General features: G+C 44.9%; 1 protein-coding gene across 1 annotated transcript in view; it reads left to right on the top strand.

Annotated features, from left to right (window-relative positions):
* The first annotated feature begins 18,618 nt into the window (after positions 1–18,618).
* Positions 18,619–24,945, top strand: part of SPTLC2 (serine palmitoyltransferase long chain base subunit 2) — a 72,090-nt gene continuing 65,763 nt past the window's right edge. Inside the window, exon 1 of the mRNA XM_074910025.1 lies at positions 18,619–18,758. Within this exon, the coding sequence (XP_074766126.1) occupies positions 18,633–18,758 (126 nt within the window). The 5' untranslated portion in view covers positions 18,619–18,632. The remainder of the gene's footprint in view (positions 18,759–24,945) is intronic.

The following is a 24,945-nucleotide window of genomic DNA, read 5'->3' as shown; positions in this document are numbered from 1 at the left end:
AGTGTGTCCTTTCTGTATCCTAGGCTTGGGGTATTTACAGCTGAGCCCTGGGAGAGTGAATACTGTTATGCAGGGAGGTTACAACATGACCAGAATGGAAAGTTGACCAAGTCTCAGAAGATAGCAAAGCTCCCTTAGTGCCATGTGAAGGTGGGGAAGGGGAGAGCAATATTTGTTCTCCTGACAGTGAGAAGGCAGACTCTCAGTTCTTCACTCTTGAGAGGGAAGCAAAATCTGCTAACTCCCTTGGCACCAAAGATGAGAGAAGTCTGTCATGAAACTAGATGGTCATGAACTGGAGCTGGTTTCTTCATGTCACAAGCTGAGGTTTAAGTTCATGGTTCTCATGACCTACATGTTTTCCGTTCCCTACAACTATATAACAATGGACAAGCAATCATTTATTCCAGGATTCAGTTGTTCCTGTGATTCAAGGACAAGAAACCATACTGTTTATCCTTTGCAATTTGAAATGGTAGTAAATGCTGCAAACTACTGATAGCAATTGGTCATGGGAAGGATCCAGTCCACTGAAGCCTTATGTTTAGATGTGACAAAGTTCTGAAGTTGCTGAGTTACTGACTTGCAGTCAGGCTTGTTATCTAACACCATTGTGAGTGATGGACAGCTCTGATCTAATTCTGTATCAGACACCCAGAAAATGAAAAGTCAATGACCCACAAATGGGTATATGGGAAATAACCCAGGGAAAAAAAGTCATCCATGTACAGAGAGAAACAACTATAAGAAGGAAAAATTTCCCAACTGCCAACCTAGAAGGAGCATTGGTTCTGTGACCACAAAAGAGTGGAAAACAAATGAGCAAATCACAGGACTTCTGTGGGCTCTGTAAGCTGTGCTTCCAGAACATGAATTCAAAGAAGCAGCAACAGCCCCGGGAAAGAAGGCGGGGAATAGGGCTGCATCCAGTGAAACACTCTGCTAGTTTTTCTTCTAGGACAGAATGATGGGAACCACTGACCTCCCTACACACCTCTCAAGCTGTGACATTGCACCTCCTTTGTTTAGGTTTCTGATGACCCAACAGAATTTTTCGTAGCACTGATCAAATTGTTTGTATCTATAGGTACCACTTGCTTGTGTTCGTATAGGTGCATGCTGAGGTAATCTCTGTAGTTTTTAATTCCTCTAAAGGAGTAGTGCCCGAGGGCCACAAGTATAAAATTGCATCAGTGGTATAGGCTGTGGTCTTGTAGGATGTCCTACTGTGCACAGCTGAGAGGAGGGGAAAGAAGAGGTAATCTGGACTAATTCTGCAAGAAAATTAATGTAATGAGTTGATTACAAGAAGATAATTGTGTTTAATTCAAGGCCACCTGGTAATGAAGCATGTTGTTTACCACATGTACTCTGTTTATTATGTGATCTATAGATAAAGCTAACTGTCCAACAGAGTTTAAACAATTACTGCTTTTTTTGTAATCAAGAGTAAAGGGAAAATAAAATCTCCAGTTAAATCAGAATCAAACACAATGGGATGAATACTGGAAGCAGAAGAGGAGACTGTCTGTACAAACTTATTTTCAGTCCTGAGAGTACTGTGCTGGAGAAGTTCAGTGTTACAAACTGGACTGCTGACTAGTGCCCAAGAGAGATTTATCGCATGCCCATCCCGCACTAACTTATAGGCAGAGCAGTCCCTAGAGCTGTGCGTGCTGCCAGAATGATTCTCATAGTAGGTATTTTTGCTTTTTGAGAGCCTGATGATATTTTTTTCCTCACTGTTCCACATCAGATATTTCTACAGATAGTAGTAAGGTACACCTAAGCTCCTCTACTTACGCTATGTGCTCTGCTGAGCTAGTGCATAGGGAGAAGCTAGTAGCTACGGAAGAAGCTAAGTAGGTAGGGATTACTGTGCTGCTATCTGGGTATCTCACTGCCATGGCTACAGGTCCAGGTTGAAGCCAACTTGCATCTTGCAGGTTGCAGACAAGAACTTGGATCTGTTTTCACCTATTCATGTAAGTCATTCTCTGCATCACACCTGAAGCAGGACAGATGTAACATGTAAAAGAAACTTGTCAGTGACAAGACTGTCTTCCACTTAATTGGGATGCAAAATTGAGCTATAATCCAGTGTGCTCTAAGCATACTTTAGTTCGGATGAAATCATAAAACTTGCCTGGGTCTGAAAGCATTACCTCAAGAAGTTAACAGAAGTACATGGACTGCAGAAATTAATGATCCAGAAAAATAAGTTGCTGGAGGCCTCAAAAGACCTATATATAAAAGGCCTTTTTTTGGATAATGTCTATGCAAGAAGAGACTTTGAGAGAAAACCAGTGACAGTCATCCACAGTCTGCAGATGCTTCTGTAAATCATAACCAAAGCTGGTTGAAAACGGTCTGTAGCATAATATAGAACTGGTACAAGAGGCACAAAATGTGACTGACAACTTGTGACACAAGTTTATCACAGTACAACATAAGTTCTGCTATTTAGCAAATGATAATTACATATACCTTAATAAAACCATTTCTCTACACAAAGACTTGAACACTGACTAAGAATATGTTTACGTATGTTCTGGTAAAGCTGAAGTGAGATAAATGTTACCACTGTGCAGATTACAGTTTAGCTCATGCAAGTTGTTTCCTTGCATCATCTTGTAATACCTGTAGTCAAAGGAGCACAGAAGTGGTGGTCAAAGGGACCTCTGGAGATGTCTAGTCCAAACTCCCCCTAGGAATAGTGCTGTTGCCAGTGGTCTACCTACATGAAACTTAGAAACCTTTCATGATAGAGACTGCTATTTTTTTCAGTAACCTCTGCCAGTGCAGCCCTGCTTAGAAGAAATTTTGCCTTATGTCCTGTGTGAGTTTCTGAAAATACCACTTGTAACCATTCTCTCTACCTTTTCTTACCATCTGTTGCTACCAAAATTTGGCTCCACTGTCTTTGTAACTGTTCTTCAAATAACTGAAGTCTACAGTTAGACCTGCCCCCAACCCCCCTTAGTCTCCTCCGTGTCATGTGAAAGGACTCCAGGACCCACAAGCATTTCCCCATAGATGCTGTGCCTTGGGCCCCTGACTTTCCTCGCTGGCTTCTTCAGCACCTTTCCCTATTTCAGGTGGTACACCATTCTCTCTGCTAGTGCTGGTTTCTGTTACAAACAGGATGCCAACAACAAATGGACTAGGGAATCCTAGTTCCTAAACCCACTAGATAACCAGATCCACTTAAATGCACTGGATCTTAGGCTGTGAGGTTTTTTTAGTGTTCTGTAAAGAAATAATTTTTCCCTTGCATCTACATCACAATAAAACAAAAACAGTAATTTTGTGAAGTGTACCATGGTTCCCTATAGATTTATGTTCCTGAAAAATTGTGAGCTTCACTGAAGCTTTTTTTCCAGCTGAGCATTTGTAAGTGATTTTTCCCATGTGATCTCTCCAGTGTTTAACACATGTATGGTGCACCCTTTTCCTGAATCAGAGTCCCTCTCCTCTAACTGGCTACATACTAAACCTGCAGGAACTTAATTAGCTGTGAAATTTATTACATCTATCAAATATAATTGAAATCAACCAACAGGTTTCAAAGTTACTGGACAGGAGTGTGAAGACACACAGAGTTTAACACATGCACAGACCAGGAGAACATAAGCCTTATTCTGTGAGGAAGCCAAGCTCAAAAGCCTACTTTTAGGCTCTCAATGCAGACTTGTCTGGATTTTTATAGTAGGTCCTGTTCTGAGGGGATTTGCTCTTGGGGTCCTGGTCAAGAGAGGAACAATCTGGAATATCAGAGTAATTTTAGCCCAGTGAGCATCATCCCCATCCAGTTCCTGCTATTTTAAATGTATGACCACTCTTAGGAGGAGCTGACTATGCACAGAGACTCTGAACAGGTTAATCAGCTAAATGCTTATCTCTCCAAGATGGTAAATAAGTGGCTGGAGTACAGCAGTGGGTCAGATCTGATTTTGATTTGCAGCTGGGGCTTGTATTCAGACAGGCATCATGGAAGGTATCTGCCACTTCTACTCACTGGGGTAAAAGGAGGGAGGGGATAAGGGGATAAAGCTTGCAGTAGCTTTCCCTCTCTGCAAAATAGAGATGTTTATTTCTCTGGACAATGAAAGTTTTAACCTTTTGAAGACAATTCCCATCTTGTTTTTCCCAAGTCAGTAGGGACTATTCTGTCTCTGACCTTTTCCTATCATGCTGCTGAATGTCCTCTTCCACAAAATCCCCATGCGTAGTGGACTCTTCCCTGAGCTGCTCTGTCTAGCCTTTCCCTTTTTGTGTCTGTAATCTCCATTTTAGCACTGAGGTTGTGCCCTCCTCCACCATCACTCAACGCTTAGTTCCTTAACTCAAATGCCCAGTGCTGCTGGCTAGGCTGAAGGAGGTCACTTGACCACAACACAACTTTTCTAATCTGTTTCATGATCTCAAAGCTCTTTCAAAAGGTAGGCCAAGACCATTACCTCCTGGAAGTCAGGAGCATGGCCAATGTATACCAAAATGTGAAGAAACTGAAACAGAAGTAAGGTGAGGTGGCACACACACTTACATGTAGATGTGGCACTTAGGCCCATGGTTTAGTGGTGGACTTGGCAGTGCTACATTTATGGTTGACTCAATTATCTTAAAGGTCTTTTCCAACCTAATGATTCTATGAGGTACAATGAAACATTCTCCAAATATCCTTTTTGAAACTATGTTTAGAGTCAGCCTAGAAGACATACTGCCTCTTTCTTCTCTAATGTTGGGAAGTCAGCACTTTACATTAGCTTTTATCTTCCTTCTAGGTGAATTTAAAACTCATTCTGTATTTACTGAGGAAAGCCAGAAGAATCAATAAAAACCTCGGCTTTCTAGAGGTGATCATCTCACCAATCATTTCTGTCTCTGTTCTGCACTAAGGGCTTAGATAAGAAGGTTTTGGTTTTGTTTTCTTTCTCCTTAATGGATAGGTTTCTTAATTAGGATGGGGGGAAAATGACTGCTATTTTGCTATGGCAAATTAAAACCAAAATGAGGTAGAAAAGAGCAGGGTCTGGCGGGGAGGGGGACAATCAGAGACAGCTATTGATTTTGAAATGATGGAGGAGCCAAAGGAGAGCACAGAGCTTGGAAAGGACACTCATCTTTCAAAGCACTGTTCTTGCTTAAAAATAATCAGTCCAGGCAGAGGTGTTGGCTGTTGCTGAAGCTTCAGAGTTAGCTTTGTTTTCAGACAGAATTTGGAAAGACCTGCTGGTTCATAAGGGGATGGCTCCTTAGACAAAACTTGAGATTGTGGAGCTAGAAATCATCAGATGGAGCTGAAAAAAAGTAAACCTGAGCGGAGCATAAAGAAATTCTTAGCAGTAGCAGTAACAAAAAAATGTTTGGAAATAGTTTCTTCCAAGAACGAAGAAAAAGTGTCACTGCTCACAGCCAAGGCAGGCAGAGGAAAGGAAACAAACATACTCTGAATATGGGACAAGCACCAAGATCTAATAACCTCCTCACTTCCAGTTGTTGCATAGCAATTCCCACCTTTTCTAGATCAGAGAGAACTGATCTGGCATGGTTTTACCCTGTCCCAGTGGCTGATATCAAGCTTAGGTACAGCTTTCTGCCACTCATCAGCACACACTTTCATATACACTGGCCTTTTCTCCCTTGGCTTTTCAGACAGCATTCCTCTAAGACTAAAGTCAGATGTTAGTCTGACCTTTTGTCAAATATAGCCAGCACTGGAAAGACTGTCAGAGAACAGCACTAATCCTGTAATGACTGGTTTGAGTTTGTTGGCTTGTTCTCATTGCTATAATGAAACCTGATCGCGGAAGTGGTGACTGTCAGGTGTCTATGACAGGGCATCAGGAAGATTTTAGCCACACTACGGCAAATAATCAATCTGTAGCCATTCTAAACCCAGCTGAATGCTGCATGCAAATAAGCCCTTTCTTAGCCCAGACAGGTGAAAACATGCCACAGGTCCTTTTAAAGCAAGGGTCTTGTTCCAGTATGTAGGAGACCTGTCTTCTATTCTTTACACTGACATTGCTCCATCAAATCCTCATCACAACACTGGTGACAAAGTGGTATCTCTTTTGCTCCCCTTAGGAGTGGCAGTTTGTAGGTGGTAGCATGTCCTTGTCCACAATCCATTTTTCCCCTTACTCTTCCTTTTGCCTCCAAGCAGTGCTAGAACAAGTGGAACAAAAATCTGTCCTTTCCCTGTCACCTCCTCCATCTTTGTAGCTCAGATGGTGCCTGTTCTCTGCCTGAATCCCAACTGTAGGCAACACCCATAACTAGCTGGCAGAATGAACTCTTCATCCCCTCCTAACACCCTGTTCTCACTCGTCAACAGCAGGAGCACACCTCTCCAACTGTTTCTGCAGCTGCTCCTGCCATTGACAGCTGCTGCTGGATGCCAAACATGAGTGTAAGGATACAAATGATGTCCAAGCCCTTCCTGATCCAGTGCTGTGATTGTACTGCAAGAGAGTTCTGAGTTTGGCACACTGTTTTGATACTTCAGCATTTACTTGGGAAAAGTGGAACCAGTCTGCAGAGATCTGGCTTGCACAGGGGGTCTTACACAGCAAGCCAAGTCTTAAACAGTCTTATTACTACCCTTGTCTAATCCACTAGCACTTCTTTCCTTCTTCTAGGACAAAATGATAAGGGAGAAATTAAAGGAGAGAAGGATCCCAGGTGAGCAAGCATAAAGATGAAGATACAGCATGCTCTTTCTGATCCCTGTGGCCTACCCATCCCTCCCCTGTAGCTGAAAGCAGCACTGCACACTGTTCTGGAACAGCAGAGGTTGCTCAATGCTGAAGGCTACAATCCCTAGCTCCACAGATCTTTAATAATTCCTTTCCCTGGAATTCACACAAGAAATGCTGCTTTTTCAGGTGACATGGAACCTACAGAGAAACCATGGGTACCATGTGGAGAGTATGTGTGAAAGTACTCAGTGTTTGATTCACTGACTATTATTTTCACCAGCAGAAAATTGGGAGAGAGAGAAACATTAGTCACATACTTGCTTAATTGAGATCTAATAGCCAAGGTCAGTGCTCAGCCAAGAATAAATAGCAGAAGCCTCCCATGATGTATTTTTGTGATGAGATGTTCATAGCACACAGACCGATCTATTATTGGTTTTCACTACGAAAAATTAAACTATCTCCTGGAATATGCTCAAATCTATTTTGCATCATTTTCTTGCTTTTCATTTAAAAATATCTTTCCAATGAGACCTCATGACCATGCAAATTAGCAAATGTCTGCTGTGTGGAGATTGCTTCACCTCCACTGATGTGCAGCTATTTGTTCTTTTGCCAGCCTTCTGCAAGATGACAATACCTGTTTGTCAGTGTCTAGCATGCTTTTCTGTGCTTTAAACAAAAACCCTTAAAGTGAATGAGATGAGTTCTCAAGGGAAGATGCTGTAATGGGCACATATCCATGAGGAGTCGCATCAGACCTTTGCCTCAAGCTGTGTTCTGCATATCTGCAATGCTCCAGTGCAGCAGAACATGATGAACTACCTGCTGGTCTACAGCACCTCTCTGGTCTCCTGTGGCACTTCAGCCTACAGGACCAGTGTGACCATCTATTTGGTTTGTTCTTTCTAGCTTTTGCATATGGGTCCATGCAGGATGCATTAGTGTTTCTCCCCAAACCAAGCATTTCTGGCCCAAAAGCCTTTCCTCTTCCAAGTTTTCTTCACAGACCACAAAGCAACCATTTCCCCAAACTGTTAACTGAGAGCACAGGAGGGACAGGATTTATAAGCCTCACAGACCACTGAGCACTAAATCTAGGAGCTGATGAAAGAAATCAGGTCTCTGAAGATGAAAGGAATGAGGTCTCTGAGAAACCCGCCTTAGCTCCTGTGGTACCTGAGAGATGCAGCTGTACTTTCTTTGCCAGGGGCTACAGCACAGGACATTGATCTGATCCAACTGATTAAGAACAGAAAACATACTCCTTGTGGGCACTAACAGCAAGCATTAGGTGCAAGAAGGCTTTATGTTCTTTCCAGTGAACATTTGCCTTCTGTCTGTCCTTGGAGACTTGCAGTAACTACCGCTGGTGAGCTCCAAGCTCCTGGTGGCACCAGGGATGAAGTTGTACGTACACTGCGATGCTCCCTAGAGCACCTCTCTTGCAGCATGGGTGCAAAGTCGTCCAACAGACAGCTTTGCACATGCACAGTAGGTGCCTAAGAACTGGAAGCTGGCTCAGACTTCACTGCTCCTGAGGATACTGTGTGAACATACAGTGCAAGAAGCATAATGTATCACAGTAATTCAAACCAGGGCCCTTTGCACTGCAGGAGCCACCAGTATAGGAAGTACCCAGACAGTGACTCCCTCCTGCTGAAAGACAGAGTGTGTGGAAACCACCTCCGTATCCCAGTGCCTACGGGTCTCCCAGTCTGGAGAGAGGGCAGCACGGTCCTCACCTATTTGCAAAAGAGGGAGGGTGAGTTTGTGGCTTTTAGAACAACACATAAACATTATTGCCTGGGAGCCTGGCATCTGGCAGGGAGAGGAGAGTGCGGTCGCCATGGTAATTCCTTGCCTCATTTAACTGCAAAGTAACCTCTTGTGTTATTACATGCAGCCATTCCTGTCACATCTGCCCCACGCACAGCACTGGCAGCATGCTGCCCGTGTGTCCACTGCACAGCAAACCCCTGCCCACAGCCGCTGCCCCCCCCCCCCCCATACCCTGCTGTGCAACAACCTTCCCCATATATATGACACACAACATGTATGTGCTGAGCAATACACGTTCTCTTAACTCTCTCCCACTCATGCCTCTAGATAACCAGTCAGGCTTACAGCCCCTGTTCCTACAACTATAGGACCCTCTGCTGCACAGGCATAAGATGCCTTAGAAGCACAAGATCAACACATGTTCAGCCAGCCACCAAAAAACGCACCCACCCTGTCTCCCCCAGCCTTGCCACACCACCTGCCTACAGCTCTGGTACAGTTTATTCTTGGATGCATTTTGTTCTAATGCTGTGGCATGAACAAGGAATAAATTCAGCTCTGTCTCATTCATTTCTTTCTGTTTCTGCCTCTGAGGAAAAAATGTCCCCGAGAAGCAGATCTTTAAGGAGAAAACTGTGTCTCTCTGCAGTGCCAACTCATGGGAGGCTGGTGGTCAGGTCATTTCGTGCTCCTAACTGGGCCTTGCTGCTCACATTTCTTGCAGAACTATGGGAAATAAATCTCAATTCCATTTTTCCTCAAAGCACCCTGTGGGTCCCTGCAAAGGGGCTCAGTTCCCTGCTGATAGTCCAGAACAGCAGTGACTGATTTTATAGCACCGCAGGAGCATGGTAGATAGGAGCCATGAGCCAAGTCCCTCACTTCTCTGCTACACAGCAGCCAGTTAGCACTCCATACCTAAAGATGAAACTCGGCTCCCACTTACACCACCAGACACAGCTGGGGGACCTCTCCCAAGTTACCACTGTCACATCAGGTTCCCTCAGCTCTTCCAGAAGATGCTGTTGTGATTAGAACTTGGGCCGTGTTGCTAGGGTGGCAAGTAGAAACTCCTCAGCCATACATAACAGCTCCAGCTAACAGGACCCACAGGAGCCAGCAGGCATAGACTTAGTGGAGCCTCAAGTTCCCATATTGTGTTGTGCAAGTGTCCTTTTCTGCCTTGTGCTGTTGTCAGTTTTAACAAGCATGGAGCAAAGGCAGACAGTCATGGATGGCCCATATTGTGAGGGTGACAGTCACCTGAGTTTGATAGGGTTGCTAACAACCGAGTCCTGCTTGTTACTGCCATATAGCTTGCATGCTCTATATGTGTGGCCTACAAAATGCTCTGAGAAGTGCTTCAGTCAAAATGTCTCCTTTAGAGAGCTGGCAGAGATGCCTGCCCATATCACTTTGGGCCCATCTTCCTCTTTATAAACCTTTTAAGCTCACCTTGCTGACTTCAGCTCTCTTTCTCTTGAGGTCCACTGCCCCTCCTAAAAGCACCTCAACATCACCATCCTCAAACCTTAATGCCCAAATCTGAGTATGACCCAGCTAATACAACCAGTTATCTGATGTACACTTGTGAGGATACAACTGGAATGAGATTTCCCCACCTAGCTGGCCAGTATCTCTCGACAAGGCAGCCCCAGTTCTCCTAGGACTGGTCAGGGTTGCACATCTCATCCTCCGCATCTGCAGGAAGTGGCAGGCATCTGCACATGGCAACTCACGTTCCTATCCCTGCTCCCTTCTCTTCCCATCCCCATCATCGCTACCTGCATACCTGGCTGTGGCTGAGCTCAGCTGCCTCTGGAGGCACAGGCCCTGCTTTTAGCCCTGCACAGGACGCGGGACCCAGGCAGAGTCCATGCTGCTTGCGGAGCCCACAACCAACCCAGCTGGGGTTGCTCCAGCCTGGAGAAAAACACCTAATGCCTGAGCACACACTTCCCTCTTATGGCCATGCCCGATACAGCAGCCATTCAGGCCTGCAGCATCTGCACTGGAGATGTGATTTTCCTGTGAATGTTGACATTTCCCATAGTTGCTTCTTACACTTGTCGGGCACAGATCTCTCTCCCCTGCACTTGGGGGGCAAGCACAGAGCCAGCCTTGCCGCCCTCTTTGGCTGACGCTGATCAACACACACCGTGTGAACAGTGTGAGTAGGAAAGACAACTCAAGCACTCAGTACATGTCCTGCCTGCGGCATCACATTGTCTCTCTGATGGAAGCCCAAGTATCCATATCAGGTCCTGCAGCAGATTTCCTCTATGGTAGGGCACAGCCTCTAATATCTTTCCTTTCCTCAAGTTAGGCTTTTACTTACTTTGATTTTGAAGGGAAAGTTTTTAACTACCTAGTTATGGGTAGTTAAGGATTCTGCTCAATTTCTCCCTCACCCCATTTCACTGTACCACAATGCCTCTCTCTCTTCTATCCAAATAATAATATTCTTGCCAAAAGGAGAGGCAGCAGCCTTCTGTTTTCTTGTACTGATCTTTTTCTCTGGACTGAGCTTCAAGTATCTGGTTCTTTCTGTGCTCCCATCACCCCTAATACCAGATTTGTAACTCCAGCAATTCGCAGCACAGAAGAAGTATAATAGTTTCCCCTTACATCTAACCTATGGCCACCTTTCTCCATCTACCGAGTCAGTTCAGCTCACTGACCTGAAGGAAAACTAGTCAGTTTTCCCATGGGATAATTTTCTGTTGGATCAGTGAGTTGAACTGACTTGCTTTGCAGGTAGAAAGCTATGCATTTAAAAAAAAGCTTCTTTAGCCATGTCTTTTGTCAACTTGTCTATCTGTTCTCATCCAGCTTTTCCAAAGAAGAGAGAAGGAGAATAAGAACCTGTAAAACTGTGCTTGATACCTGAAAGGGGACAAACTGCTCCTTCTTTCCTTCTCCAAGCTAAGGTTTGGTCACTGCTCAGGTGCTAGAGTACCGTCCTCACCATCTCTCTTCTTCTCTACAGTACGCTATCTTCTCATGTGTCACCTCTGTAATAGCATCAGTAAGAGATGAAACAAAAACTATTAATAAAGACACATTTTCAAGAAAACACTGTCTGTAGTTCTGTTCTTCACACAGGACCGGGTGAATGAGGAGGAACCTGCCCAGTCTCCTGCAGTTCCAACAATGCTGTCAGAAGCAGTTGTTGTCCTGCTTGAAGCTAGCTGTAGCAGCCTGATTGAGCTCTGCCGTGCTCAGTGCTCTCTACCAGAGCTTCTCAGAGCGCTCTGCAGCTGTTGGTAAAGTGAGACCACATCTGCTCTGACCCTGTTTGCAAGGATACTTATGGGAGGTTTTAGGATCACTTTCATAATGCCAAAAATTGTAGGCCCAGATCCTCAGAAGTATTTAAGCACCTAAAAAGAAGTTAGGAATTAAAATACCATGGGGCTTTGGGTCCTAATGAGGATGCAGTTATATTGGTATTCAGTGTTTTTGCTGATATGGCTGATAGCGCTTGGAAAAGTTCTGCTCAAAAAAGAGCCCTATTCTGCTGACATAAGCTGCCTGCACACAAGAAGGGCTTCACTGGTACAACTCTGCTGCTACAGCGATATCACACGCATTTACATGTAAATTAGGGCTTTGTTTATACCGCACAGATGCAGCCTTTCACTTCATTCTGGATGGGGAGAGGAGAGGGAGGGTAATGGTCTCGCTACTCTCACTCTATGGACTAAGAAAGCAAGGCACAAACAAAATTAACTCATTGACTCAATATCACCCAACAAGTGGGGCAGAAAAGGCAGAGGCCCTGGTCATAGGTTACAGCCACAGGACTTTCTTCACTGCTAGAGACAGGGAGACAAATAAGCAAGTCATTAAATAGGACCCCCATCATGTCAACTACGCAAGTCAAATCCCTAATGTGTTGGAGACAGAGGGGCTCGTAATGAATGCACTAGGGAGCCTTGAACCTATAGGACTGAGGCCTGTTTAGACATAGAAAACACCGTCAGAACGTAAGTGAACCTGAGACCTAAAGAAAGTTTCTACTACGCTGCTTCACCACTCACCAACCAGAGCAGCAATAGGCACAAGTGACAATGAATGTCTGTGGAGGATGGACATGAAAGCTGAAGCAGTACGGATGATTAACATATCACAAGAACCAAATACAAGACCAGAAGCTGCTGAGATTACCTTGCTTCCAACCATTGCTGCACAGTATGCACCTCCATTCTGCCAATACTCCTGTATCTTGACCACAGACTCTGCCAGGCCCTATTTCCATTTACAAAAGCCAACATAAGCCAAGAATGATAAAATAACTGATCCTCAGCTATTCATTCCCAAACCTGCCTCTCCTGCACTACTAAACCACATATCTGACACAAATACAAGGTGAATTGCATGGCAGGACCAAACTCATCATTTTTGCTAGGAAAGTTTTAATCCATATCAGCTTCTCTCAGTGGCAAGTACCAGGGTTCCTGAACTATAGACTTTGCTGGTTCCACAGTGCCAGTAAGTGACCTGAGAAGACACATTACCACACAGTTCCAGTGTGATGGCATAAAGGAAGATCCAAAACTTGGGCTCCACAAGAAGCAGGGGTTCTCATGGGTTGGGTAAAACATAGTGAAAGTGGGTGGATGTTACTGCTGGCCTTAAGTTAGCTATAATAAGATACAGTCTAGCTCCATTGCAGAGAAACAGCAACCTTCATTTCAAAACATTGCACAGGTCACTGCCCAAAGGAGAGGCAAACACCCAGAAATATGAACTGGAGGGGGTGGTGTGGTGGTGGAATGACACACAACAGGGAGGGACAGACAGGGACATGATTTTCTGAGTACTGTTTTGCACAGGAGTCTTGGGGACAGGGGACATGAGGAAAAGCAGATAAAGCATAGAGAAGAAGGCTCCAAACAAAGCCAGAACAATCTTGGTAGTCAGCCCTGACTGAAACCTAGAGAAAAACATCGTTTCCATACTGGCTGAAAAAAGGCTGGAGACATGAGCAAGGAAATAGTGGATTCCCTCCCCTGCCCTCTTCTGCTGGCAAATACTCTGATCCTACACACATCATCCCACTCCTTCTGGCATCTCTGTTTTCTTGTGGCTCACCAGACCCATATTAATACACATCTTTCAGTCCCTAGTATATCCTCTCAAGCCTCTTGCATCTCCAATCACAAACCTCCCATTGTGGCATCTTTCCCATTTCACCACAATAACGTTTCTCCATGCAAACACACTGAAAAGCAAACAGTTCATTATGTTTACAAATTCTAGCCCAAATCAGAGCCCAGAGGTAGGTTCAGTCAAGGCTCCATTGCAAAAAAAAGAAGGGAAAATTATCTGAACAAAGTGGATTTAGTATTGTATAGCTTTAGACGTTATTTCCAGAATAATATTATTCTCTTGAGACAGTGAAACGGAAGCTATGGTGAACCCAGAACTGTAGCATTCACAGCAGAAAATGTTAAGGACAGGGAAGGTCTCTCCAGGAGGAGAAACACAATTCTCAATTTAGCCAAATTTAAACTAACCAACTCCATTCTTTAGAAAGATGTACCTGTCTCCACCAAAAGGAAGCAATCTGCTCTGGGCATTCACAGTTTACCTACTTATCAAGATATGCTGCAGACAATTGATGGTCACGCCTACATCAGGCTAGCCAACCATCCAAGCATTGCTTCCTCTTATAAGCTACACCAAGGCCTCTCCAGATATCCATGTTAGCTAGAAGCTTGACAAGTTCCCCTGGGGCACCCTCATAGCTATCTGCTTTCTTCAAGGACTGTGAGGTCCCCCAAAAGCTTTCCACACCTTGTCAATTCTTCTTCTATGCTTCAGACAGGCATTCTGACCCAAACAAAAAAACAAGCTTCACTGCTCTGGAGTCACTCCGCAGCACAGTCCCTGCAGCTGCAGGGCCAGGTTACTGTAACTGTGGAAGAAAACTGGGAAACAGCAACAATATTCACCTCACAGCACTGCATTAGTCTGCCCAAACTGCAGCCTTTTCAATTACACCTTTAGCTCTCATTTTGCTCTTACTTCACGCTGCACCTGGAGACTGAAGAAGACAAAAGGCACCTGAAGAATGTAGGTTGTTCCCTCTCAGAGCAGCCTGCCTGCTATTAACTGCCTTGAATTCAACAGCTGAGCCACTGCTTATTCTGTCTCTGCATTGCAAATATAAAAGTCAAAGACTTAGGTTTATTTCTGACTACAGCTGCCTTGAAACCTTCCATCAAAACTCTCTATGTAGCTGGCACCATTCATATACCCAATTTTGTCTGTTATCAAGTCTCTCCTTTCTTGAAGGAAATTCTTCCCCTCAGTCACACCTCAGTGACAAGTTCTGATTACCTCTTAGCAGTGCAGAAGGCCCTTGTTCTCCCCGTATGGGACATTGGAGTGGAAAATTTTTCTGCCATACATCTCTGTTCCAGTAGTTACCTAACTGTTCCTTCCTGAATCTGTCCTTCTGCTGTCTCCACAACTTTACTCTGTGATCCCCAGACCTACAGATGGTTAGAAACAGTACCCCCTGACTCATAACAGTGATGTAAGCCCTCTGTTGATATGAGTCTGCTGCAATCCCTGCCCATCTGACTTGTTACTTATGGTCCACTCTTCCTTTTGACTCATTAAATTTTTTGAGACTGTCTTTTGCTTCATTCAGTTGTCTGAGTAAGGCTGTTTGCTCTGCCAGCTCACAGGAATAGTATCGTTGAGACCTAAATGGAAACTTAGAACTGGAATTTGCTGTTTTGAGTCTATTTGACTGCTCTGTTGTGCAACTGCATAGTCCAAAGGCACAAGCTGCCGACACCTGTGCATGCAGGTGTCTTGTGTGTCACACAGAGCTGTATCAGAGCTGCCCACAGGTGTGACTCCAGGAGCTCTGTGGGATGTGCTTGATGCTGCCTGTGGCAGCATCTATACCCTGGGATGCCACTCCCATGCTGGGATTTGTCTCCGTGGATATCCTGGGCTCCTCCATTACTGCAGCCCCAGGATGAGTGTGGCCTTCTCTGCCCCCTGTGCTGTGCCAGAAGGGGCCAGATGCCACCCAAACACCAGGTTATGCTGGCCCCACGCTAAGGGCAGGGTGAGTTCTGGCAACAGGATGAGGTGCCACGTAGAGGGGAGCACTGCACCCACTGTGTGTGACTGCGCAGTCCTGCACAAGTTAACCGGTGGGTCCCTTAATGTTTTTTCTTCCCGTGTTTCCTAACCAAAACTGAAACCATTGCATTGTAAGGGTTTGTGCTAGTTGGGTTTAAGGACAGATGAAGTAATCAGTCTGCAGGTACCTACATGTGGATGGGGTTTGGGCTCTAATTGAACAGATAACATGGCAGTGAGATCCAGTGCCTGGCAGGTGAAGCAGCTCATCCTCTCTAGAAGTAAGGCATTAGCAGATAAAACTCCTCCGTACACAGGTGGGCAGGAAGTAGAGAGTGTTACCCCACATACACCCTGTGAGTGTAGGCTAATAGGCCACATGCACCTTATGGCACAAACTGGCCAGTATAACTCAATTCTTTCTGTTCAAAGGGACAGGAGACAGGAGGAAAATGCCAACAGCCAACTATGGCACTGGGGGAAAAATCCTACCAAAAAATATTCTACAGTATGTGGTCCCCTACTACACTTCTCTCTCGCTTGCTCACTCATTTTCTTTTTTCATTATATTTGCTAATTTCCTCACAGATCACTTCAACTCTGCAAAATCCCTCCGCTCCTTATCCAGAAAAAGCTGAGCAACAAGAGGGGTCCCTCTGCCTCTTCTCCACCAGCAAACCCAACTACCTACACTGAAGCAAGTCCATTCACACACGCACCCAAATGCTGAACAGGGGTGTTTGCTACTTTTATCACTAGGTCCTTCCTACCAACACAACACCCCCATGCTCCCGTCCTGCAACACGAGAGGGGGGACACAGCCCATCCCATCTTAGCTGATAGCTCTGTCTCACTGCATACCAAAACCAGGTGAAGAATGCATGCTTCTCAGGCAAGCCCATACCTGCTTTAGTGGCAGTCAAGGTATGGGAGTGGCCGCAGACAGCAGAAAAAGGAACAAGGTCTGCACTTGTTACCCCTGATCCTGTGTTTGTACCCCTCATGGTGAAAAGGCCATTTGTCCAAAGGTGACTCAGAGATATGAAGCATACTGGACACATAATGCTGCCCACAAATAAGCTGAAACCACGCTGTGAAGCTCTCCCAAGTCTTTCTGAGGAACAAACGTTACTGCCTTTCACAGAAGCTAATTAACTTTTGTTCAGAACTCCACATTCATATCAAATTTGCAACATGATCCATGATGGAGGCTCCAAGATGTGACCGTAACACAGAAAAAATAACTATCAATAGTAGCAAATCAGAAAGAAAAGGATGAGACCATTCTCTCAAATTCTGCTAACTTTCCATTGTGTTAACTGAGATTTGTTCTGATTGTTTGAAGTTACGTTCTAAGAAACGCCACAGCCCTTCCCTCTCAATTATACTGTAAAAATCAAAGGTCATAGTCTTCCACCTCTTCAGCATGTGATGAGCATGTTAGGCTGTTTCCTTTCTGCCATTAACACTCCTGCAACTCAGAACTTTCTTAACTCAGAAACCTCTGGATGTCTTCCCCTTCCCACTCCCTCACCAAAGATGTACACAAGCTGTAGAACAGATGGTGCACAAGTACAGATGCTTTGTGGTTTGCAGAGCACCTTCCCTCTGGTATTTGTGAGATGTTTAATAATCCAAACTACTAAAATGGGTAACGCCTACCCCTGAAGAGTGATTAGTTTACTCCGTCTTAGAATGGAGTATCTTATTTCCAAACCCTGTCAGAAAATACTCAAAGTCATAGCTAAATATATGATGACTTTTAAACACAGTTGCAGGCAGAGTTAAGAGACTGGCAACTTCAGCTATCTGGGATACTGGCTCAGCAAGGCAGCCAAGCATATGCCTATCTTTAAACCCAAATTTAAATCCTATTGACTTAAGCTCTGCCTGGAGCTTGTCTGCAAGGCTCCCTATCAGGTCTTTCATTAGCCTGGTGGACCTGAGCCAAGATAGATACACCTCTCCCAAGTCGATCCTAAGCAGTAAAGGGCATTACGGTAATTAAGTCTGACCTCCTAGAAAGCCATTCAGTTTCACCCAGGGGTTCTCCCGTCAGACCTGCAGTGGATTAGTTTATCTTTCACACATCCCATCGCAACACAGCTCAAGGCCTGCGTGTCCTGCGGCAACCCCCCAGGTCTTGAAGGAACCGCTTCACTCATCAGCTCCCTCAATTCGGAGACGTGAGAGCTGGCGAGAGGCTCCCGGGCTGCCCCATCCCACGCTAGCCCTCTCCCCGCCCCGGCGACTGGGATGCCCCAAGGGGAGGGCCGCCACCAGCGCCGGTAACGGAAGCAGCACCAGCCCGCTCATCCCGCGGCGCTTCCCCTTCGCGTCAGGGGAAGCGTTTACGGCCGCAGCGAGTCCCCTCCGGAGAGCACGGCAGCCTCACACGGCCAGTGCCCCCGCGCCCACCCTGCCCGGGCGGGTGCGCTCACGGCCGCGCAGCGCAACCGGCCGCAGGCACCGGGCCCGGGCCCGCCCCGCAGCGCGGCCGATGGGCCACCTCACGTGCCGCCGCCTCACACCCTGCCCCGCGAACCCGCCCCGGCGCCCGCCCATTGGCTGCCGCCTCAGCCACCGCCCGGATCCTCTCTCCTGTCATTGGACGGACCCCGCTGTTCGCGCGTGCCCCTCCCTCCACCTGGCGCTGTGATTGGCTAGCTCATCTCCTTCTCTTCGTTCCCGGTTCCATCTCTGCGCAGTGATTGGACAACTTTCACCTTCTGGCTCCACCTCTCTCCAGACTCTCTGCTTTGCGGTTGGGCAAGCCCCTTCCTTCCCCGCTCTCCCCTCCCATCTGATTGGCATGCAGAGCTCTCATTGGGCCCTTTCCACGGGGCCCCGCCCCCTCTCCCTGGCCTCCGCCGCCGGCCTCGCACGCGCGTTGCTGTGTCGCTACAGAGCCCGCCCCCGAGGGTGACGTCTCCGCCGGCGATTGGGGGAAGCGGCGGGTCGCGCTTCCGGTGCGGCGCGGCCCGGCCGGGCGGGGGCGGTGGAGCGGGCGCGGCGCGGCGGAGCGGAGCGGGCGGGATGGAGCGGCCCGAGCGGGCTGGGGCGGCGCTGGGCGCCCAGCCCCGCGCCAACGGCTGCAGCGGTGCGGCCCACGGCGCGCTCCGCAACGGCTACGTGCGCGGCCTGGCCGCGACCGACACCCAGGTGTGTGCGGTGGGCGCTCCCCGCCGCCCGGGCGGGGCCGCCAGCGGGGCGGGGCGGGGCGGGGCGGTGGTCGCCCGTCATCGGGGACTCCAGTGGCGGGTAGGGCTTGTGGGGCTGCCCGCGCCGTAGCCGGGGGCCGTCCCCGGTGCTTTCTTCTAGGCGAGCGTCTCCTCGGTGTCTCTGTGCGAGCCGCCAGTGCCCTCCCCGGGTGGGCTGGGGAGCCGCGGGAGCCTCAGCCGTCCCCCGCGCCGCCGCGGCAGGCAGGCTCCGGGAAGTTACCGAGGTGCGGCTGATAGGGAGTTGGGCAAAACTTCGCTGGCTGGCGGGGATCGGTTTTGTGTCCCCCGTCCCTCGCCTGGGGTGGAGGGGCAGCGCCTCGGTCACGGGCCTGCCTCGGAGGGCTGCGCCTGGAGGGTGTTTGCTCGCCAGGCCGGTAAGTTGGAATCGGCTGGCCCTCAAGTCATCGCTGTACCTTTACTGCAAGGCTTTTGTTAGCAGCAGAGCTTTAAACTTAAACCTCACTATAGCATAATAGGTCTGTGCTTTAGAAGAAGATGTTTTAGCACCGTTCTTCACTGCTGTTTGATTGTTGCAGGTGTGATGCACAGGGCTACGGGTACAAGTAGCCTTGAGTAGGGACTTCCCTCTACAGAAGAGTTAAAGGTTGATGCAGCACTTCCCATCTAGTGATGTGCGTATTTGTGCTTTCACACTTCCAGTTGTTTCTCTGCAAAATACTAAACTCTTTTGTTATGTTGTAAGGTACTTAATGGTTCTCATGAAGGCAATCCGAGCAGTATGGAATAGGTAGTGTTTCCTTGGACACCTAAAGTTGCTTGAGAAAAACCTTCCGCCACTGTCATCGCTCCTGGTGCTCCTTGTTTTCACTCCTGTGCTGCCCCTTCTGTTTCTCCAGTGTGGACATGTGCAGTCACTGTGTGAACCAGGTTGAGAACTGATGCAGGATAAAACTAACCTTCTTTTTCTTCCTGAGTTATCTTTAATCCAGGACACTTACTGTATTTTTTTCACTGGACGGACACTCACAGTCTTGCCCTGGCACAAGGCAGGTGTTAACACAGTATTGCGAGGGAACAAATGGAGGAGGAAGGTACAGTGCTTTAATTCAGCAGCAGAGTCGGCTTGTACTGGTTTAGGGAGCTGTGGCGCTGGTAAGTCTTTTTGCCTTGCAAGCACCAAGCTCTGTGGACTATAAAACCATAGGTGTAAATCTTTGCGCTAAGACCACGTGCGGTGGTGAGTGTTCTATGAGCATTTTTCCCCCTCCGTGCTTTTTAAAGAAGGTGGTTGTTCTGCTTCAGAAGAATGGAAAGGTGGGGTAAGACAGCTTTTTCCTCAAGGATTTTCTTCAGCTGTGTATCTGGAAAACATGGGAAATGCAGCATGTGAATGGAAAACCTGTCAGTGTCAAATGGAGGAAGTTTAAAAACTTTTCTGTTTTATGAGATACTCTGTTCAATTAGTAGCTCTCTTGCGGTACTATGCTGAAATATGTCTTGGAGGCCTGAAGTGTTTGAGATCTCTATTTCTAAAGGGCAGAGAAGGTTCATTGGAGAAACTATCATGAGAAATCTTATCAAAAAGCCTAAGTGTAGGGGCATTGTCAGAGGATGTAAGAAATTTTTGTAACTTTCTGGCAGCTGCTTGTTGATCAAGCAGAGATTTATAATTAGGTGTCTTGTATTCTTTTCTCTGTAATTTTATGTGGGCCAGTTGCTAACTTTCAAAATGAAAAGTTAGGGTTAGAACCTGGCTGGAAGAAGTGACTGTACAGGGGTATTAGCCATGTACAGCTTTCTCAAATAACATCAGTGATGGGAGCTTAGAGCTGCCAAAGATATCATTGCTCATGTATCACAGATTTGGCTACTTGATTGACCTTCTGGCTCTTGAATAATGGTTGTTGGACCTTTCTTTATACAGGAGAAGGGAAACATGTTAACACTTACTGTGTGTTGAATATATTTGTATGTAGATTCTTTACTACATGCAACATTTGAGAATCTGCAATTGAAGAGATCTGTGTAATGCAAAGAAATTAAGTACCAAAAAGGAGGCAGCTTACACTTGAGAATGCAATTTCTACTTAGAAAAAACCAGAAAAGTTAGGATGAGGAAAAAAAAGTGCTTTTGTAAGAAAGCTTATGATGGGCTCCTTGAAAGAAGAAAGCGGCAACAAGAATAAAATTAATGTATTGATGGGAAGAGGAGAGGGAAGGAAAGCCATTTGTATAAAGAAGTGTTGCTATCACAGGTGATTTATCTGGAAAAGCCTGGAGCTTGTGAGAGGAGAGCTTAGAGACAGGGTAGTACATCAGCATGCCCTTCTTTAGGGCTCGATAGTGCAGGAAAGCTTTATCCATGTTTAACTATGTAAAAAAAAAAAAGGAGTCTCCCCCTACCTAGGACATTTCTACTGTGGTTACCTGAGTAAGTTTTGTTTTTTGTGGGGTTTTGTTGGGTTTTTTTACCCTAAAAAAAAAAAAAAGTTTAGATTCAAGGGTATTATCCTTATGACACAGATTTCAAGCTTTCCTTACAACTCTCCACAGAGAAAGAACTTGTATTTAATGTAGAGCAGGCTCTTTAGCATGAACAGAAGAGGGTAAAATTGTTCACTTTAATTTTTAATAGGTTGTATTACTTTGTCTCCTGCTGGGATGTGAACTGCTAATCCTTCCCCTTGGTAAGAGGAGAGGGGAACTTGCTGCCTACTAAGACTGTGCCGTAACTGACTATGGCTACTTTGGAGATATAATGAAATATCATTATGGCTAGGAAAGTAATCATCTGAAGTTAGCATTTCAGCATATTAAAAAACCATTTTGTTGAAATACTAGAGTAACAGCTCTTTCTTTTGTTTTCCTGGGAAGTCCCATGTTCAAATTACTTTGATTTTAACAGTTAATCTGTTTAGAGATTCACATTCAGTGAATGCAACAATCTCACTATAAGCACATTAATTAAAAGAGGTTGAAGAACCATCTAGCAATTAAAAATTGTAGGATATTGGAGAAAAGTAACTAACTTATTTCTGACTGTGTACAGTTAAGGGAGTGTGTGGTTAAGAAGAACAGTAATCTGTGGATGGATTGAAAACCAATTTAATGCTCCAGTGTAATACTGCACTATGTAAGATGAAAGCCTGACATCTCAAAGGGTATTGTCGTGATGTGAGGAAATGAACACAACCAGGAGAAAGGAAATATAAATAAAAGAACAGTGAAGTTACCTCTTCAAGTTGTGCATGATTCTGCTTTTTATGTCCTTCTGATCTGTTGGAGAGAGTGTTAAGTTAGTTCAGGAGAAAAATGGTATTTAGGATCTATCAAGACACTTGTGGGAATAATAAAGAGTGCAGGAAAAATTGCTTTTTCTTTCTGCAATGCAATTTTAAACTGGAATGTTATTTCTCCATTGGAGTGTTTTGCTCTGAAGCAAATAGCTAATGGTTTTCTAATACTGCATCTGAAAAAAAAATCTTGGTTAAAATAGGGAGTTTGGGTTGTATTTAATGGGACGAAGAGCCCTTCTTTTCCATTATAGCTTATTGGAATCTACCTATTATTGTGAACACATCTTTAGTAATGTGTGTTTTGGACTCCTTAATTGAGTTCCTTGCTGTAGAATGCTGTTATGCTTCTAGAAGTTAAAGAAGAAATAATCTCATACTAAAAAAATAATTGGAATATAGGTTTTAGACATCAAGTTCTTAATTTCTGTTGTGAGTGGTATCTCCAAGTCAGATAGGAGCTGGAATGATATAAACAAATTATAATTTCCCGGATGTTTCTAGGTCTTCAAATGCAATCTCTATAGCAATCTCCAGATAGCTTATTGCATACATGCTTTTGTAAATAAGGTCTCATACTACTTCCTCAGGAAGACAAGGAATAGTTTGGTTGAAGAGTGGGAGGACTGTGGGATTTGCATTCCTTTCAAACTGTCACAAGTCCTGAATTCTTAACTGCTATTAAAATGGGCAGTGTAGAATTTTTTTTTTTTTTTCCTGAAAGCTTTAGTGTGTACATGCTAAAAACAGCTTGTGTGGACCTGTCATCTGTGTTTGTTTTAGAGAGAGCATTCATACTGCTTGTAGGTTTATCTTGTGAAGTGCTTCAGGATGCAGGGGAATGATGGCTTCCTACTGATTTTATAGATGCTTTTGCTGGTATTCAGGTTTAGTGTAACATCTTTGGGAGAGCACGCTTATGAAGACTAGTGCAACAAATACTGGAAGTTTTTCTTGTTACAGTGAGTTAGTGGTAGCAGTGATGCGAATAAGCCCTTATTTCAGATGAATGTTAGGATAAGATAAAGATGTTAAATAACTGCCCTATCCACTGGTATAAAAAGGAATTTGAGTAGAGAATTGTGGTGTTTTTTCACATCTGCGTGCAAATTTAAAATGCAAATATTTCTGATAAAAAGAAAAAAAAAAGATCCCAAAGAACTACATCTCATGAACTTATTCATGAATAAGTGATCATTCTTCCTTACTCAGCATTTGTGAAACTGCATCTTGAGTACTGTGTCCAGTTTTGAGCTCCCCAGAAATATGCTGACATAGCCATATGAATCTGTGAATCCGACGGAGAGCCCCCAAGAAGCAGAAGAGGCTGGAGCACATGAGGTATGATGGGAAGCTCAGAGAGCTGGGTTTGCTGAACCTTAGGAGGAGAAGACTCAACTAGTTGACTGGAGGTTATAGAGAAGGTAGAGCAGTAGGATGAGAAGCAAGGATGTAATTTGGAAGAATGGGAAATTTTGATTACATAAAAGGAAAATAATTTTTCCATGAGGGTGGTAAAATACTTGAAGAAGCTGCCTAGTGAGATTGTGGAACTTCCATCCCTGGAGGTCTTCAAGACTAGATTGGACATGGCCCTTGGCAACCTGCTGTAATTAGACCTGCTTTGAGCTGCAGGATGGACATGATAACCACTGGAGGTCCCTTCCAATCTTGGTTATTCCATGGTTACAGAGATACACTCAGATTGCTGGAGAGTTTACCCAGGTTTAGACATTAGCATTTAATCCCTGAACCCCTGTTAAAATGTGTGCTTTAGGGCTTGTAGCATGTATTCTGAGGCTTGAATCGGATCCGAGGGAAGAAATTATTACTTTCTGTCTCTTGGTTTTTTGATTGACTGCATTTATTATGTCAGTAATGTGAAACTGAAGTGAATAGGGAATTGACTGACCTAGAAAAGGCTATGATCTCCTTTAGATGTTTTAATTGAAAAAAACATTTCTGAAAAAGCATACCTGTGCATGAGGATACTTTTCTAATAACAAATTCAATTATAAAAGTCTATAAGCCTTTGTGGAAGGAATAGCTACACAACATTTTATTTGGCTAAGTGAATATTTGAGGCCATCATATTAAATTAGTAGATGTAGTGCCAGTGTTGTACTTGTTAAGAATTTGTGTATCTGTACTGGTATGAAAACAAACATGGTAGCTGTTGATGTGACTGTCTTCTCCTAGATTTCAATATGTGTTACTGAGAAGTCAGTTTGGATAGTGTTAAAATCTTTGAATTATATTGGGACTGCCATTTCAGATGTAGCTGGTGATAATCCTTAAATGCTGTAATAAATGTATGCAAGTTTATTTTTTGTTATTATAACTACTTGAGTTACAATAACATTATGGAGATTTACAATTTTTGTGTAGATGTGGAAAGCGCATCTTAACAAAGGAATGCCAAATTTGTTGGGACTAACTAGTTGCACATCAAAATATTTGGTAATACCTGCCAACAAGAACAAATATTTAATTAGGAATACACTTGAGTGTTAAAGTATGTTTTGTAAAAGAAGTTTCCCTTCTGTGATTTTTTTGTTTTGTTTGTTTCTTAAGATTAAAATGTGATTCAAATCAGTTCATTCTAATTTTGGTAGTAAATACTTGTCTTTTTATCCATGCAGTAGTCCAGGATCTAAAGTTAAGAACAAAACAGTTCATAGAAAAGGGTTGGAGGTGACAGTAAAAATACCACAATACCATAACAGCTTAGAGCAGCTGCCTGTGTGGAATTCTCACTTACTGCTGCAGTGCTGATTCCCTTGATCCTTTACTATGAACATGACTGCTTTTGAGAGTGGAGGCACATCCTAGAGTGGAGATGCATCCTATGTCCCATTTATTCCCTATAGTTGG

The sequence above is a fragment of the Athene noctua genome, chromosome 6 (genome assembly GCF_965140245.1).
Source record: "Athene noctua chromosome 6, bAthNoc1.hap1.1, whole genome shotgun sequence".
NCBI classification, from domain to species: domain Eukaryota; kingdom Metazoa; phylum Chordata; class Aves; order Strigiformes; family Strigidae; genus Athene; species Athene noctua.
This window is presented reverse-complemented; position numbering and strand designations above follow the sequence as displayed.